The following is a 12,845-nucleotide window of genomic DNA, read 5'->3' as shown; positions in this document are numbered from 1 at the left end:
CATCTGAAAATACTGTTTGTTTATCAGTTTGCCAAACCCCATTTAAAAAATCTGGTTCTACAAAAGAAATCTCATTCGATTCATCACTGGGACTGGTTGCATAATAAACATTTTTTATAGAATAAAACTCTGATCGATTTCTCTTGTACCTTATTGTTTTATAAGATCGAAACGATAGTATAAAAAGTAACAAATTAATATACCCCACTTGATTACTAAACGATATGTTACACCACTGTTTTTGCTAGGGAATTAAAAAAATGTATTATGAAAAAAAACAAACAAAAAATCAGTGAAAACTTAGTATTAAAATCTACTATAATTAATTAATTGCGTGACAAATATATATATTGGTTTGCTTGGTATTTATCTCACCACAACACCATTCGGTCAACCTAAAGCATAAGACCAAATGTCTGTGCCACAAACGGCTACTGAGCCTCGAAACAGTTTACCGACCAGTGTCCTAAATAGCTCATAGAGGTTGCCTAACAGCGTGAACTGTCTAAGCGCGGTGCCATACACCACCGACTTACGTGTCCCAACCGCTCACTTGTCATATATTTACTAAAACGGGTAGGCGCAACCCGTCAACTACTAAAAATATATATGACATCCATAAATTAAAATTTACTTCATCTGGACAGAAATTCGCTGCCACGCCTTGGTCCTTGATTGCCAGCAAGTACCTGTCCACCATAATAAAGCGCTTGGAGCCTTAATTGGCTGGTGGTCAGCCATATATCTCTAGGTTAGCTTCCCACAGCAGTGCGGTAGGAGTCTTTCCCTTAGGTAAACTACTGATGTCGGTTGAACAAAGCAACCGCATCAAGGAACGCCCACACGGTCCGATAATGCGGCTCTCGCCGCTTGTGAGTGTCCAATTTTCCCGTTGACTTCTAAGTTCTAGGGTGACTCGGTCTCTGACCCAACCCAACAAGAGCAGGGCAGTCAAACAACAGGTGTTAATTTGACTGGACGTCCACGCAGACGCACAGCTCATCAGCTGCCAGGCGGAGCCGATTTTGGTTCAAATTAACATGGTTGGTGAGTACCTGGGCATCTGTTGCCGTTAAAAACGAAGTCGAGGAACACCATTCCCCTAGATCCCGTATAAACTTGTACATCTGTACAAGAGGTACAAGTACGACTGAGGGAAGATCTCTCTGTCTTCCCTTAGTCGTGGTGTCCCGTTCCAGCTGCCATGCTTCCATCGTGAGGCTCCCCAGCCTCTTCCGCAGACGGGAGATTGGCAACTAAACAAAATTTACATCCGGTGCATTGGGATCACCGTTCCGTTTCGGTTCCGGTCCGGCCCGAAACCGCATCCTAAATGAGATTGCGAAGAGACCTTTCGGCCTCTTCGCAATCTCCACACGGCTGCCCAAACTTTCACCACTAAATGATTGGGAGAGCCTTTCCTAATACGGTGGTATCCTCGTAGGAGGTTGTTTTAAAAACACCAGTGCATACAATTAAGACTTTGCCCTGACCACTCCTTAAATTTTGAATAAGTGCTCTATTCATATTCAACCTATGCGTCCAAACGGGTGTCGCGTATGAGGCCGTGCTTTCGAAGACACCTCGGTACACCGTGTACATTTGACGGCCAGACAACCCGTAGTCTTTCCGAGCAATCCGCCTAAGTTTGTGCATCACTGAGACAGCGTCCGCCGCTACTTGCCTAATGTTGATTGACAAATACGTATATTAATAAACGATAAGATAATATATATAGTACTTACTTTGCATGTCACCGGTTCGGCCGGCATACAATGTGTAAAAACTTGATGTCTTGTTGCGCTACAAGCCAAATCCCTTTCGAATGATTCGTTAGGAAACTTACCAATTTCTTTTTTTGTAGCAGCACGACATTCCCAGATGGCATTTTTACATGTACTAAAAAAAAAAGAATTTTTTAAAATAATTTTTCTTTCTATATACTATACATATAAATTTTATAATTTTGAACTATTATTTATAATTTTAAGGCAATACTGTATAATTTTTTTAAAAAATAGTAGTAATCTAAAAGAATTCTCAAACTACTTTAGTTCTGTTCTATAATGAAGAAAAACAGTACTTTTTGTCTTATTTGTTTTTTGTTTGTGATTAAAAATAAAATAAAACCGTATAAATAAAGTTAATAAGTGAATTGTTTGGTGAAATTTTAATAAATATCCCTTTAAAAATAGTTTTTTAATGATTTTTCTTTGTTAGAATTAATTAGCAAAATACACTTATTTCCCATTGGAAAAAAATTACTAATTATATAATTTATAAATATTTTAACAAATTGGCTGATACATGTAATATTTATAAATTACTAATTATATAATTTATAAATATTTTAACAAATTGGCTGATACATGTAATATTTATATTTATCCCGTACAAGCATTTATGGTACCCACCGGGTTGGTCTTTGTATTATGCAACCAATTTCATACACTTATTTTCTACGTATTGTAATTTTTTATTACAGATTTAAAAATAATTCAAAGATTAAATATTTTTACAATTTATTTGTTTTATTATGGAAAATAGTGCGTCGTTTTTTTAATGAAATATTTTCATCATGTGTTCTCATATAAAAAATACTACAAACATTTTTCAAAATTTTTAAAAACTTGCTTTATACTGTGCAAAATTTCATCAATAGACAATGTAAGGAAGTATGTTAAATTATTACACCCGCATACTTAATTTACCCCTGTACAGAGGAGGGTGTTTGCAAAAGTAATGGTGGAATATTGTCATGTCACCCGCCCTTAGTAACTGTGCAAAATTTCATCGATCGGTAATGTCAGTAAGTATGTTAAATTAACGATGCAAGATTTGAGGACAAACGTAAAAAAAATTGAAAATTGAAAAAACATTGTGCGTTAGAATAAAGAAAGTAAAAAAAGAAAAAAAAAAAAAAAAACATTACATCGGTTGACTATTTCTAACAATCGATTTGCTTTTCCTTTAGTTAATACAGCCTATGAATCATTTTATTCGAATTCTGAGAAGAAGGGATTTCATTTTTCCTAAATAATATTAATAAAATTATTTTATTACTATTAGAGAGCTTGAGCTGCAAACGTTCTGAACCCATCATCCAGATTATTCATGATATCCTTTCAAGGACATCAGTCTTACTTAAGACTGCGGTACTGGTACGGGTTCCTGACCGTTGTGGCATCCTCGAGAACGAACGGGCCGATGAGGCTGCCAAGAGAGCTGCAATAAACGGCATCAGAGTACAATCGACATTTGAGAGAGAGAGACTTCATGAGATCAATCTATGTATAATTGCGGGCTCGGTGGAATAGGTTCTGGCTGCTGAGTTCTCCCACAGCATTACATAACATCTGGGAAAATGTGCTCGAGTAACCTCTTTCTCCGAGCAACAGGAGAGACCAAGTTGTCTTAACTCAGCTAAGGACTGGACACACCAGGCTTGCCCACGCTTATCAATTCGGCTCTCCTCAGAAGATCCGTGAGGCTTGCAAGGTCAAATCGTTCGTGCACAATCTGCTCTTTGATTGACCGATCTTTGGAACCGTCCAAAAAAAAATTAGACTTGGATTCGGATATGAAATTTCTATCAAACCAGAACGAAGGTGTAAAATGTTTGTGGCGGTTCCTCTCCTACAGCGTAATGAAGAATACAATTTAGTGATTTCTGTATTTTATTTTGTATTTATTGCCGTTATTTGTGTATGTTTATTTTTTATTGTTCCTGTTTCTTTGTTGTTTATTTTTGTTGTTTTATATTATACTACATGATAGTCTTACTTTAGTCGCTGATGATTGTAATTGTTGATACGACTTTAAATAAATTTGTTAAAAAAATATATATATATTATTTTGATATTATTATTATATACAATTTATAACGTAAAATGTTGCATATTAACTTATTTAAAATTAGTTGGTTACAATTTTTTCTGTTATCTTGTATTTTGAATATTTTATTTTTGTACCGTAATATTTTCAAGGCTATGATATTCATAGAACAATATTTGTTATAATATTTACATATTTTTAAAAGATTTTTTCATTTATACAATTTTTTGAATTTTGAATTACATTCCTGTAAACAAAATTCACCGATTCATCCCTTTTTCAAATAAATTTTCTACAAATATAAGATTAAGATTTTTTCAGAGGGAAACATGAAACAGAAGTAACCTACAGAAGTGGCAGAAATCCCTGAATATTACTGAAAACTTTTTTAAGGGTGGTACTGACCCTATGTAGTTTATAAAAACAGGTAAAACTTACTGTCATTTTGATGCGATTCTGGTCACATAGGATTTGTATGGTTGGGGCTTAAACAATATACATATTTGTACAGCTGATTATACTGCAAAATAACAAAATAGTTCTAGGGATGATTGACGGATAGCATTAAAGAGATAAACCTTACAATGTATGGGCATCCTCCCAACCCCGTAGGAGCAAAACACTCACCTTGTGATGTTACGGGTCACCACACCACCCCCTCCATTTCGAGCCCTGATGGGCTTTACCGGAGCCGTCTTTAGACCCTCTATATACGGGTGTCCTGTAATGCACCGCTGAAAACATGAATACTGGACAAGGGGGGACTTGCAACGCATAAAAACTTCAGGCATTAAGATAAATACTATAGCCGACGCAACATGTTAATATCCAAATGATGATGCGCTGAAATAGCGTGGGTTATAATAAAATTGTAAGTTATTATTATTATTATTTTTAATGAAACATTTTATACGTATTACAGAATTCTTATAATTTTATCGCGTTAATAGTCGGTAAAATAAAACATAATAACTTACCAAAGTTGTAAACTTTTAGTTCCAGGTTGTATATCTGTATGTCCTGGTGGATACTCCATGCCGTTTCTTAGACATACACATTGTGATATCGGTATACAAGAGCCGTAACTATTTAGTGTTCTACCTTCCGGACAATTGCAGCCTTCAACACAATCTGTAGTACAGGGTTTATATTGATTTAAACTGATATCTTGACAAGTGCGAACGCACGAATCGCCACAAACTTTATACGTCTGACCAGATGGACAATGCATTCCTATATAAAAAAAAAATATTTTTAAATTTTTGTTAATTAACTGATGAATAAGTAAATCTTAATATTAACATATATATTTGGGTTTCCACAGAATTTTAAGATTTGTTTTTGCTGACTTTTCCTGATCAAGTTAATAAATTTTTCCCGACTCATAATATTATGCCATTGCGGTTTACTATGCAAATTGTAGATTTTTTTGCCGCCTCTGTCATCCCCCATAGGTGCCTAACTCACATCTTTTTTTATCGTTTATTATTTCATTCATTTTTAAAGTTTATCTTTTAATGATTTTTTTATGATATAAATTTAAAATTAGGCTATTTTTTGTGATAAATTATTTTAGTAAATTACAATGTAAAGTACAAAAAACATAAAAATGTATTTAACACAAATAAGAAATAAAAACTAACTGAAGCAATTTTTAAAAATAATTGGCTCGCACCTAAGATTACTAAAACTTTTCCACAAAAACTAGCCTACATTTTTTTCTATATTTTTTAATAAAATAAACCACGATTAAGTTAACTATAGTAAAAAGAATTGGAAATTTTAAAAATGTGAAGCTTGGAATCTACTCGATTGCATCAGTCCTAAATGAAGTTTGGTAGATTAGCATTTGATATATCAGCATTTAAGCGCACGAAAATGCAGCTGATATTCAGCCCTTTGAGTGATAATTTCATTTTGTTTAGCACATCCCAATCCCGTAGGGGAAGACTTGTGACGATTACGATCGCCCCCCACCGTTCTTACCCCTGATAGGTTTTAACGGGAGTCGTCTTTTATACTTTAACTTTATACATCTCACAGTAATAAGCCAGGCCTCGTTGGGATGCCACCGATGTAAATGCCTCTGTAGACATCTACATTTGTGATTTTTAAACTCGGCTTTTACCTTCGCTGTAGGCCTCATCCGGACATATTGAATGTCCTACATCGTTGCCCTCTGATCTAGGTAACCGAGTTCGCGGAAGAACGAATCCCGCGCCTAGTTCTACATTTTACAGAGCCGATTCGTAAACGTCTCATAATATTCGAGGCGATAGAATAAATAACATACCACCAAAAATGTTGTTCGCAACAACGAAATTTATTCCTAGTTCCCTTAGTGAACTCAGATTTCAGTTCGTACCCCTGACTTGGTTTCATTTATGGACTCCTATCTGGTCTACCAGGGAGAGGCGGACAGACCTCCTACTCCCACTCAGCTCCATCGCGGAGTCCCGCGTGACATTTACTTTCACTACTACCATCGTCGAGAAGCCGTTACACTACACCTCATGGCTGCATGGGAATCCATACCGCCGACAGTGATGTTTACTCATTTCAAAACTGCTCTCGTCAAAACGACGCTACACCTCACGGCAGCATGGTACCTATACCCTCGGCAGTGCAGTCGTCATTCCGCCGACGGCTAACATTTCACTAATAAACACCATAACTTTACTGACTAACCGTTGCTCGATGCCAAAACGCCTTCCTCTGGCCATCAACTGACCAGGCGGTCCCTAGCCATTCGGGGTGCTACTCTACTATACCCCTTCTACTGTTTTGCTCAAGGCGAGGAAATGAAGAAAGCCGGCCACAATAGACCATTCTCTTCGAGACTTCCAGTTGACTCGCACATCAAAGAAGGAATCCACAACTCCGGTACATTCACCCTTGTACCGGGAAGAAACATAAAAGACATGGTCCGTTGTGTCATCGATCCTACAGTCCGGGCACAAGCCTGAATCAGCCAAACCAAACCTAGCCAAACTACTCCTAAATGCAACCATGTCCTGAGAGGAATTGATTCTGTACCGATTGGGTAATTGCTCGTAGCTCCCTTACAATTGAAAATATACCATGCGTGTAATGACCGGTAGAAGAATCGTTCCATCTAACTTGTCAAGAGTCAAAACCTTTGTCTTCAATTTCTCACATATGCCCAGAAGTAAGAAGGCCTTCCTTTTGTTTAGCACAATAAACAGTACAGAGAACATTATTACTATCATAGAAAGCCAATGCGACTGTGAATTTTGGACTCGAATGCTTTAAATATGTTACAGCCATAAGAACTACAAAAATAGATTGCTTTGAAGACCACTTGATTGTTTTAAGTCAGATTCAGTTTTATGCTAAAAAGACCAACTGGCAATTTTTCTTCCATCTCATTTTACACGAGAAAGACGATTTGGTAAAATTTCATCAGTGTCAAAATGATGTCAGTACTGATCACATGTTTGGTTGTCATGGCAGTCTGCTTGATAAAGGTTACATTTGTTATTGTTTAAAGTCGCATGTGAAATGTGTTTTGTTTTCTTTCTTCTGGCAATATTTTCTAGCGAGTTGCTATAAATTCAAAATGTTTGAAATACACTTGGTGTATTTCAAACACCAAGTGAAATTCATCTTAGACATATTTAACCTGATAGTGATTTGTGTAATAACAGTTTTAAAAAACTTATTTTTGCAAATTTGACTAAAATTGATAAATTTCTTGCCAAACATCATGAAATTTTCAGGTTTAAACAAAACAGGGCAACAACTCTAAAAATCATGATTCCCATACTAAAATTATTTCTTAATTTTAAGTTAAGTGACTTCAAATTAATTTTTTTGGGTTCTTTAATCTTTAGAAAAATTTTGGAAGATATAACCACGAAAATTCATTTATTTATTTCTCTAATTACAAGTAACATGTGAAAAAACTTATTTCCAGAAAAACATATATCTTGTAATAATGATTTTTTTTTTGGAAAACTCAATTATATAATTAGAAAAGTTCTATAATTTTGTTTATGAATAATATAAGACAAAATGAACTCACCGCATTTCCTAATTTTACTTCTCCATTCGATAATAACACCTTGATGCGAACATTGTTTGGCATATGCAGCAATAATTGGACATAAACAATCTTCTGTTTTTCCTTTACATGAACACATATCATACAAACAGTCTTGATAATACTGAACAGGATCAACAAAGAAATGACAATCTGAAAAAATAAAAAAAATACATTAAAAAAAAATCATATTATTGAAATTCTACAAAGAGGATATTAAATGCAGATTTATAAAAATAATATCAATAATATTTAATGCGGAATAATACGATTACATTATTTTTCTAAGAAAAGTAATGAAAATTAGAAACCTTTAGTTGACTATTGTGAATGACAGGTATAATTTATGCAATACAAGCATCAGTTTGCTTATTTTGGTAAGTAATTCTTGAATTCCATTCGTAATATTTTGTCAAATATCATTACAATGAAATTATTTGAGGATCAGTCAAATAAAAACTAGTATTTTGCGTTAATGGCTTATGTATGAACATAAGTGGGCCGGCAAAAAGGGATACTGATACAAGGTGAACACTTCAGCCGCTTCAGCATTTGCTTCTCTACAGAGCAAGAGGTTCTATTGTCAGATACATAAAGTACTATTGTGAAGTTTTTCATGAATGAAAATGTCAAACTCGCTGAAATTTTGACTAGAGTGAGTATACAGTTTAGGGAAATGTTATTATCATGTACTCAAGTCCAAGACTGGGGCAGAAAATTTAAAAGACATCCTGAAACTGTAGAAAATGAGTTTCAATAAACGTTCAAGGAGAAATATACACAGACAAATTCCTTCTATCTGTAAGTTAATTTAAGATGATCGGCATCTTACGGTTGATGAAATCACCTCTGTAGTGGATTACACTCATGGAAGTGACAGTTCTATTATCACAAATCATCTCGGATTCTGCAATATCCGTATGAAGTGGGTTCTAAGATTTTTGATCCAAAATTAGGTTTTATAAAAAATTTCCAGAGACTCTTGAATAGAATTCAATGATGAAAGTAACTTTTTGCATCAAACAGTCACAAGTGATGAGATGCAAGTTCATCACTACACTCCCAAGTTGAAATTGGCTAATGTAAAAGTGGAATCTTGGTCAGTAAAGGTGAAAATGTATCTTTTACTTGAGAAGTCCTTGCAATCATTTTTTGGTACCAGAAAGAGATATGACTTGTCAATTTTCTCCATGAATGTCACACTGTGAAAGGTGCTTATTATTTCTAGCTATTGCACAAAATGAAAGCTGCCTACAACAAGAAAAGATGATTACATCAGCCAATCAGAGATGTGATTCTTCTTCATGACAATACCAGTCTCAAAACAGCTGTTAGTATTTGGAAAAACTGAACATAGATTACTGGGAAGCCTTAGAGTATCCCCTGTACAGTCCAGATTTATTCCCCTGCTATTTCTTTTTGCCCAGGTTATTGAAGGAGGCAATGGGAGGACATCAATTCCAGAATGACAATAAAGTAGAGAGGTTTCTCTCATGTTCTTTCTGTTCTACAGAAGATACCAATGTTCTTTGGTGGTCTTCAACCACCAAAGAACATTGGTATCCACGATCTAGTATTCAAATCCGTATAAAAATAGCATATTGATTAGGACTTGAACGCTGGAACTCTTGACTTCCAACTGATTTGCAGACATGTTCACCACTAGACCAACCCAGTGGATAATGTAGCATTTGCCTGATTAAGCGACAAACTTCTATGAAGATTTATGTAGCTGACAATTAGTTTTATTTTTCATAATTGATTACATTTTATGTTCTGTCACTTTGATAAAAAGTTAATTGTTTTAATGATAATCCTTACCTTGTTTGTATTATGAAACGTAATGTTTTATTATAGTAAAATATTGAATTTTTAAAATAAATATTTAGTACTGCATTACGATTCGATATAATATCTCATACAATGATTTTTTATTTAAAAAAAAGTGTTTCCTGGAGTAATTACTCATAGAATAAAATATAAGGTAAAAGTTGGCACAGAATTACATGAATTTCAGAAATAACATATGTCAAGGGAAATAGGGAGCCATTTTCCTTAACTAAAAAATAAATTTTTATACTTTTTAATGTGGTCGAGGTTAACATAGGGTCTAAAATAATTGTGTAATTTTTTTCCAGTGTTATTAGCCTTATCTGTTGAAAAGATAGAAAGTTTTTTTGATCCGAAAATTATAATTACATGACTTATGTGGTTTCTCAATTGACTAAGAAATATTAAAAAAAAATTCAAATAAACATAAACCTACAATACCTGTGATACTTGTGATTTGTATCTAGCGAAATTAAAGGCTGAATTAACATCAGATGATAAAAAATCTATTAAGAATAATTAAAACAAAATATTAAAATGATATCGCATTTGTTCAAATCAGTTGATAGAATGTTGAGATACTGATGAAATTATTGGACTGCAAAATTTATGAAATCTGACAATTTTATGTCTGTCTTCATAATAATTTTTGGTAAGTAGATCCACACAATGACACACCACCCACAGTTGTTTTTAATTAAGAATAACAAGATGGATTCTCTCTTATGCTCTTTATTTACCCAGCCTGTTTTCTGACCCTTTTAAAAAACAGAATGCAAGGAAACATTCTGTGAACTGCATGAAAAAAAAAATAGAGTGGAGACTTTAAAACTGTATTATAATAAAGAAAACTCCTAGAGAAATGTTCTAGCTGTGAGAAGAAATGTTGAGAGAAGTATGTAAAATCAAAAGGAAAGTATCTTAATGAAGACTTAAATGGAATTATATAAAAGATTAATTAATAAATTAATTTAAATAAATCTTAAGTTATTTTTTAGGTCCCGGTGATTTCTAATGAGTATATAATTTATTGAAGATTCAGTACAGTTTGTTTAGAAGTTCCCTTTCCTTAATGGTAATACAATTCAATAATTTTAAGTACGTACAACAAGCATAATAATAAATGAAAAAAGCCTGAAATAAGGAAACAAAAAAATTACATACCACGAAATAACCTTCCAGTAATATTACTACAGTAAGTTTCAGCTAAAGCTTTATTTTGTATATTAATATCGCACGGATGAGTACTATCCTGTTTAACATTATCACAAGATTCGTGAGTACGCCATTTATTAGCAAATGATACGACATCACTCTCGATATCTCCTTCAGGTGTTAAAAAATCATCTTTTTGCATGTATGTAAATGTGCCGCATAATCCCTGAAATTATTATAAAATAAAATTACGTACAATTATATTATTGTTATAATGACAATAGAACACTTACAAAATTTTTAATTGTAAAAATAAAAAATTATTTTCCAGTTCTTTGCAATTAACTCTAGCTTATCAGAAACAAACTGAATCATTCGTTTATTATGACTATTCTTCTTCGAATATATGAATCTTCACATCATTTTTTTGAGATTTTCATTTAAAATCTATATTCATACAAATTAGAGTTCAACAAATCAGTATAAATCAAAGATTTTTCAGAAAATAACAATCTTTTCTTTTTATTAGATCTTTATTATATTTTATAAAAGACTAAATAAAGAATGTAAAACTTTAAAACATCCAGAATTTTTTTTTTCGAATCAAAAGTCTGAAAGAAATGATTGATAAAAATATGAAGGAAAGTTAACTTTTACATTGCTTTGGTCAAAATAAATCAGAAAAAGGGGGTGCACATGTAAATTTTTCACTACTGGAATATTTGATTTAAATATTATAGCTTGTAATCCACTTCTAGAGGTGGCTGGCTATATGACAATGTTATGAAAATACAAATTCATTTTGATGTTTATATTGATAAGAAACAAAACTCATGTCAAACGTTTAATTTTTTCAAGGATAAGATTTTTAGTAACTTATTTAGTTATCGTTTGCCTAGAATACTAAAAGCACGGACCATTTTTATCTGGTCTGGTTTTTATAATTTACGGCATTGTTAAGGAAGTGAAAAAAATGTATGTAAAAGGACAATTTTTAATTTCTTCCAAAAAGGAGTACTGGAGCGGTAATCCTGTATCAGTGCATCCCTGATCAAAAAGAGTACAAATCATTAATTAAATCACTAAGTTTTATAAAGCAAAGTACAATGACCGTTCTGAACTATGAAAATATTTAGTTAGTTGTAGAAATGGATTTCCTGAGGCGTAATTACTGGATATCTCTGATCCTGACTACATTAGAAATAATGTAGTCAGCAGGAAAGTAGTCTTAAGGAAAGAATGAATTTGGGAGATACAATTTCGGATGAAATTAAGAAACAAAGCTTGTAGAGAGTTGTATTATAACTTTCCAAGCTTCATCCTTGACAGATATTTGTTTCAAATACACCATAGGGCTTTTAATATTAAAAAAAGTTTATTAAAAAAAAATTTGGGTTTAATTTAACTCCCTTGATCAAATGACATTTTTAACTTAAAAATTATGCAGCATTAAAAGTATAATTGAGGAAAATATTTAGTTAAGAAATTTGGGGGACCCAGTTGACCCTTATTCGACAGCTACAACATTTTTAATAAAGAGATGACTTGAGTAACAAATAACGTTTCAAAAATTAAATAAAATCTAATGCAAAACCCATAAACCCCTTTTTCTAGAAAGTTCCCATGTTGTCTGTTATTATTAGAAACAATGAATTTTCAATTTTAAAAATTGATATCTTAAGTAAGGATCCCTAGTTTTTTGGGTCTTAAAATTTTATTTTTGAATTTTTTAGTTAAGTTGGCTTGATTTGATACAATGTTTTTTAACCCTTAACTGTTCGCGTCAGGTCTATATGATCCGAGACACTATTTTATATTTAAAGTTTCATATTTACCTCAATGGTATTAGGTTGGCAAGCCTGCTAATTTCTGTTCATAATTTGTTCTAACAGTCGGTATTCAGCTTCCCTTAGTTTGTGTAATATAAGTAACAGAAATAAGCAATTTGACCCGACGCAACCAG

At 33.1% G+C, this 12,845-nt stretch overlaps 1 protein-coding gene across 1 annotated transcript in view; it reads right to left on the bottom strand.

The window, feature by feature from the left end:
- The window catches only part of Hml (hemolectin), a 278,319-nt gene that overhangs the window by 161,448 nt on the left and 104,026 nt on the right, over positions 1-12,845 (bottom strand). The window contains exons 21-24 of the mRNA XM_075381665.1: positions 10,892-11,108; positions 7,880-8,050; positions 4,812-5,067; positions 1,746-1,899 (exon numbers count right to left, since the gene is read on the bottom strand). Coding sequence (XP_075237780.1) covers positions 1,746-1,899; positions 4,812-5,067; positions 7,880-8,050; positions 10,892-11,108 — 798 coding nt within the window. The remainder of the gene's footprint in view (positions 1-1,745; positions 1,900-4,811; positions 5,068-7,879; positions 8,051-10,891; positions 11,109-12,845) is intronic.

This window comes from Lycorma delicatula, chromosome 13 (assembly GCF_047948215.1).
Source record: "Lycorma delicatula isolate Av1 chromosome 13, ASM4794821v1, whole genome shotgun sequence".
NCBI lineage: Eukaryota > Metazoa > Arthropoda > Insecta > Hemiptera > Fulgoridae > Lycorma > Lycorma delicatula.
The sequence above is the reverse complement of the archived record's forward strand: the minus strand, read 5'-3'. Positions and strand labels throughout refer to the sequence as shown.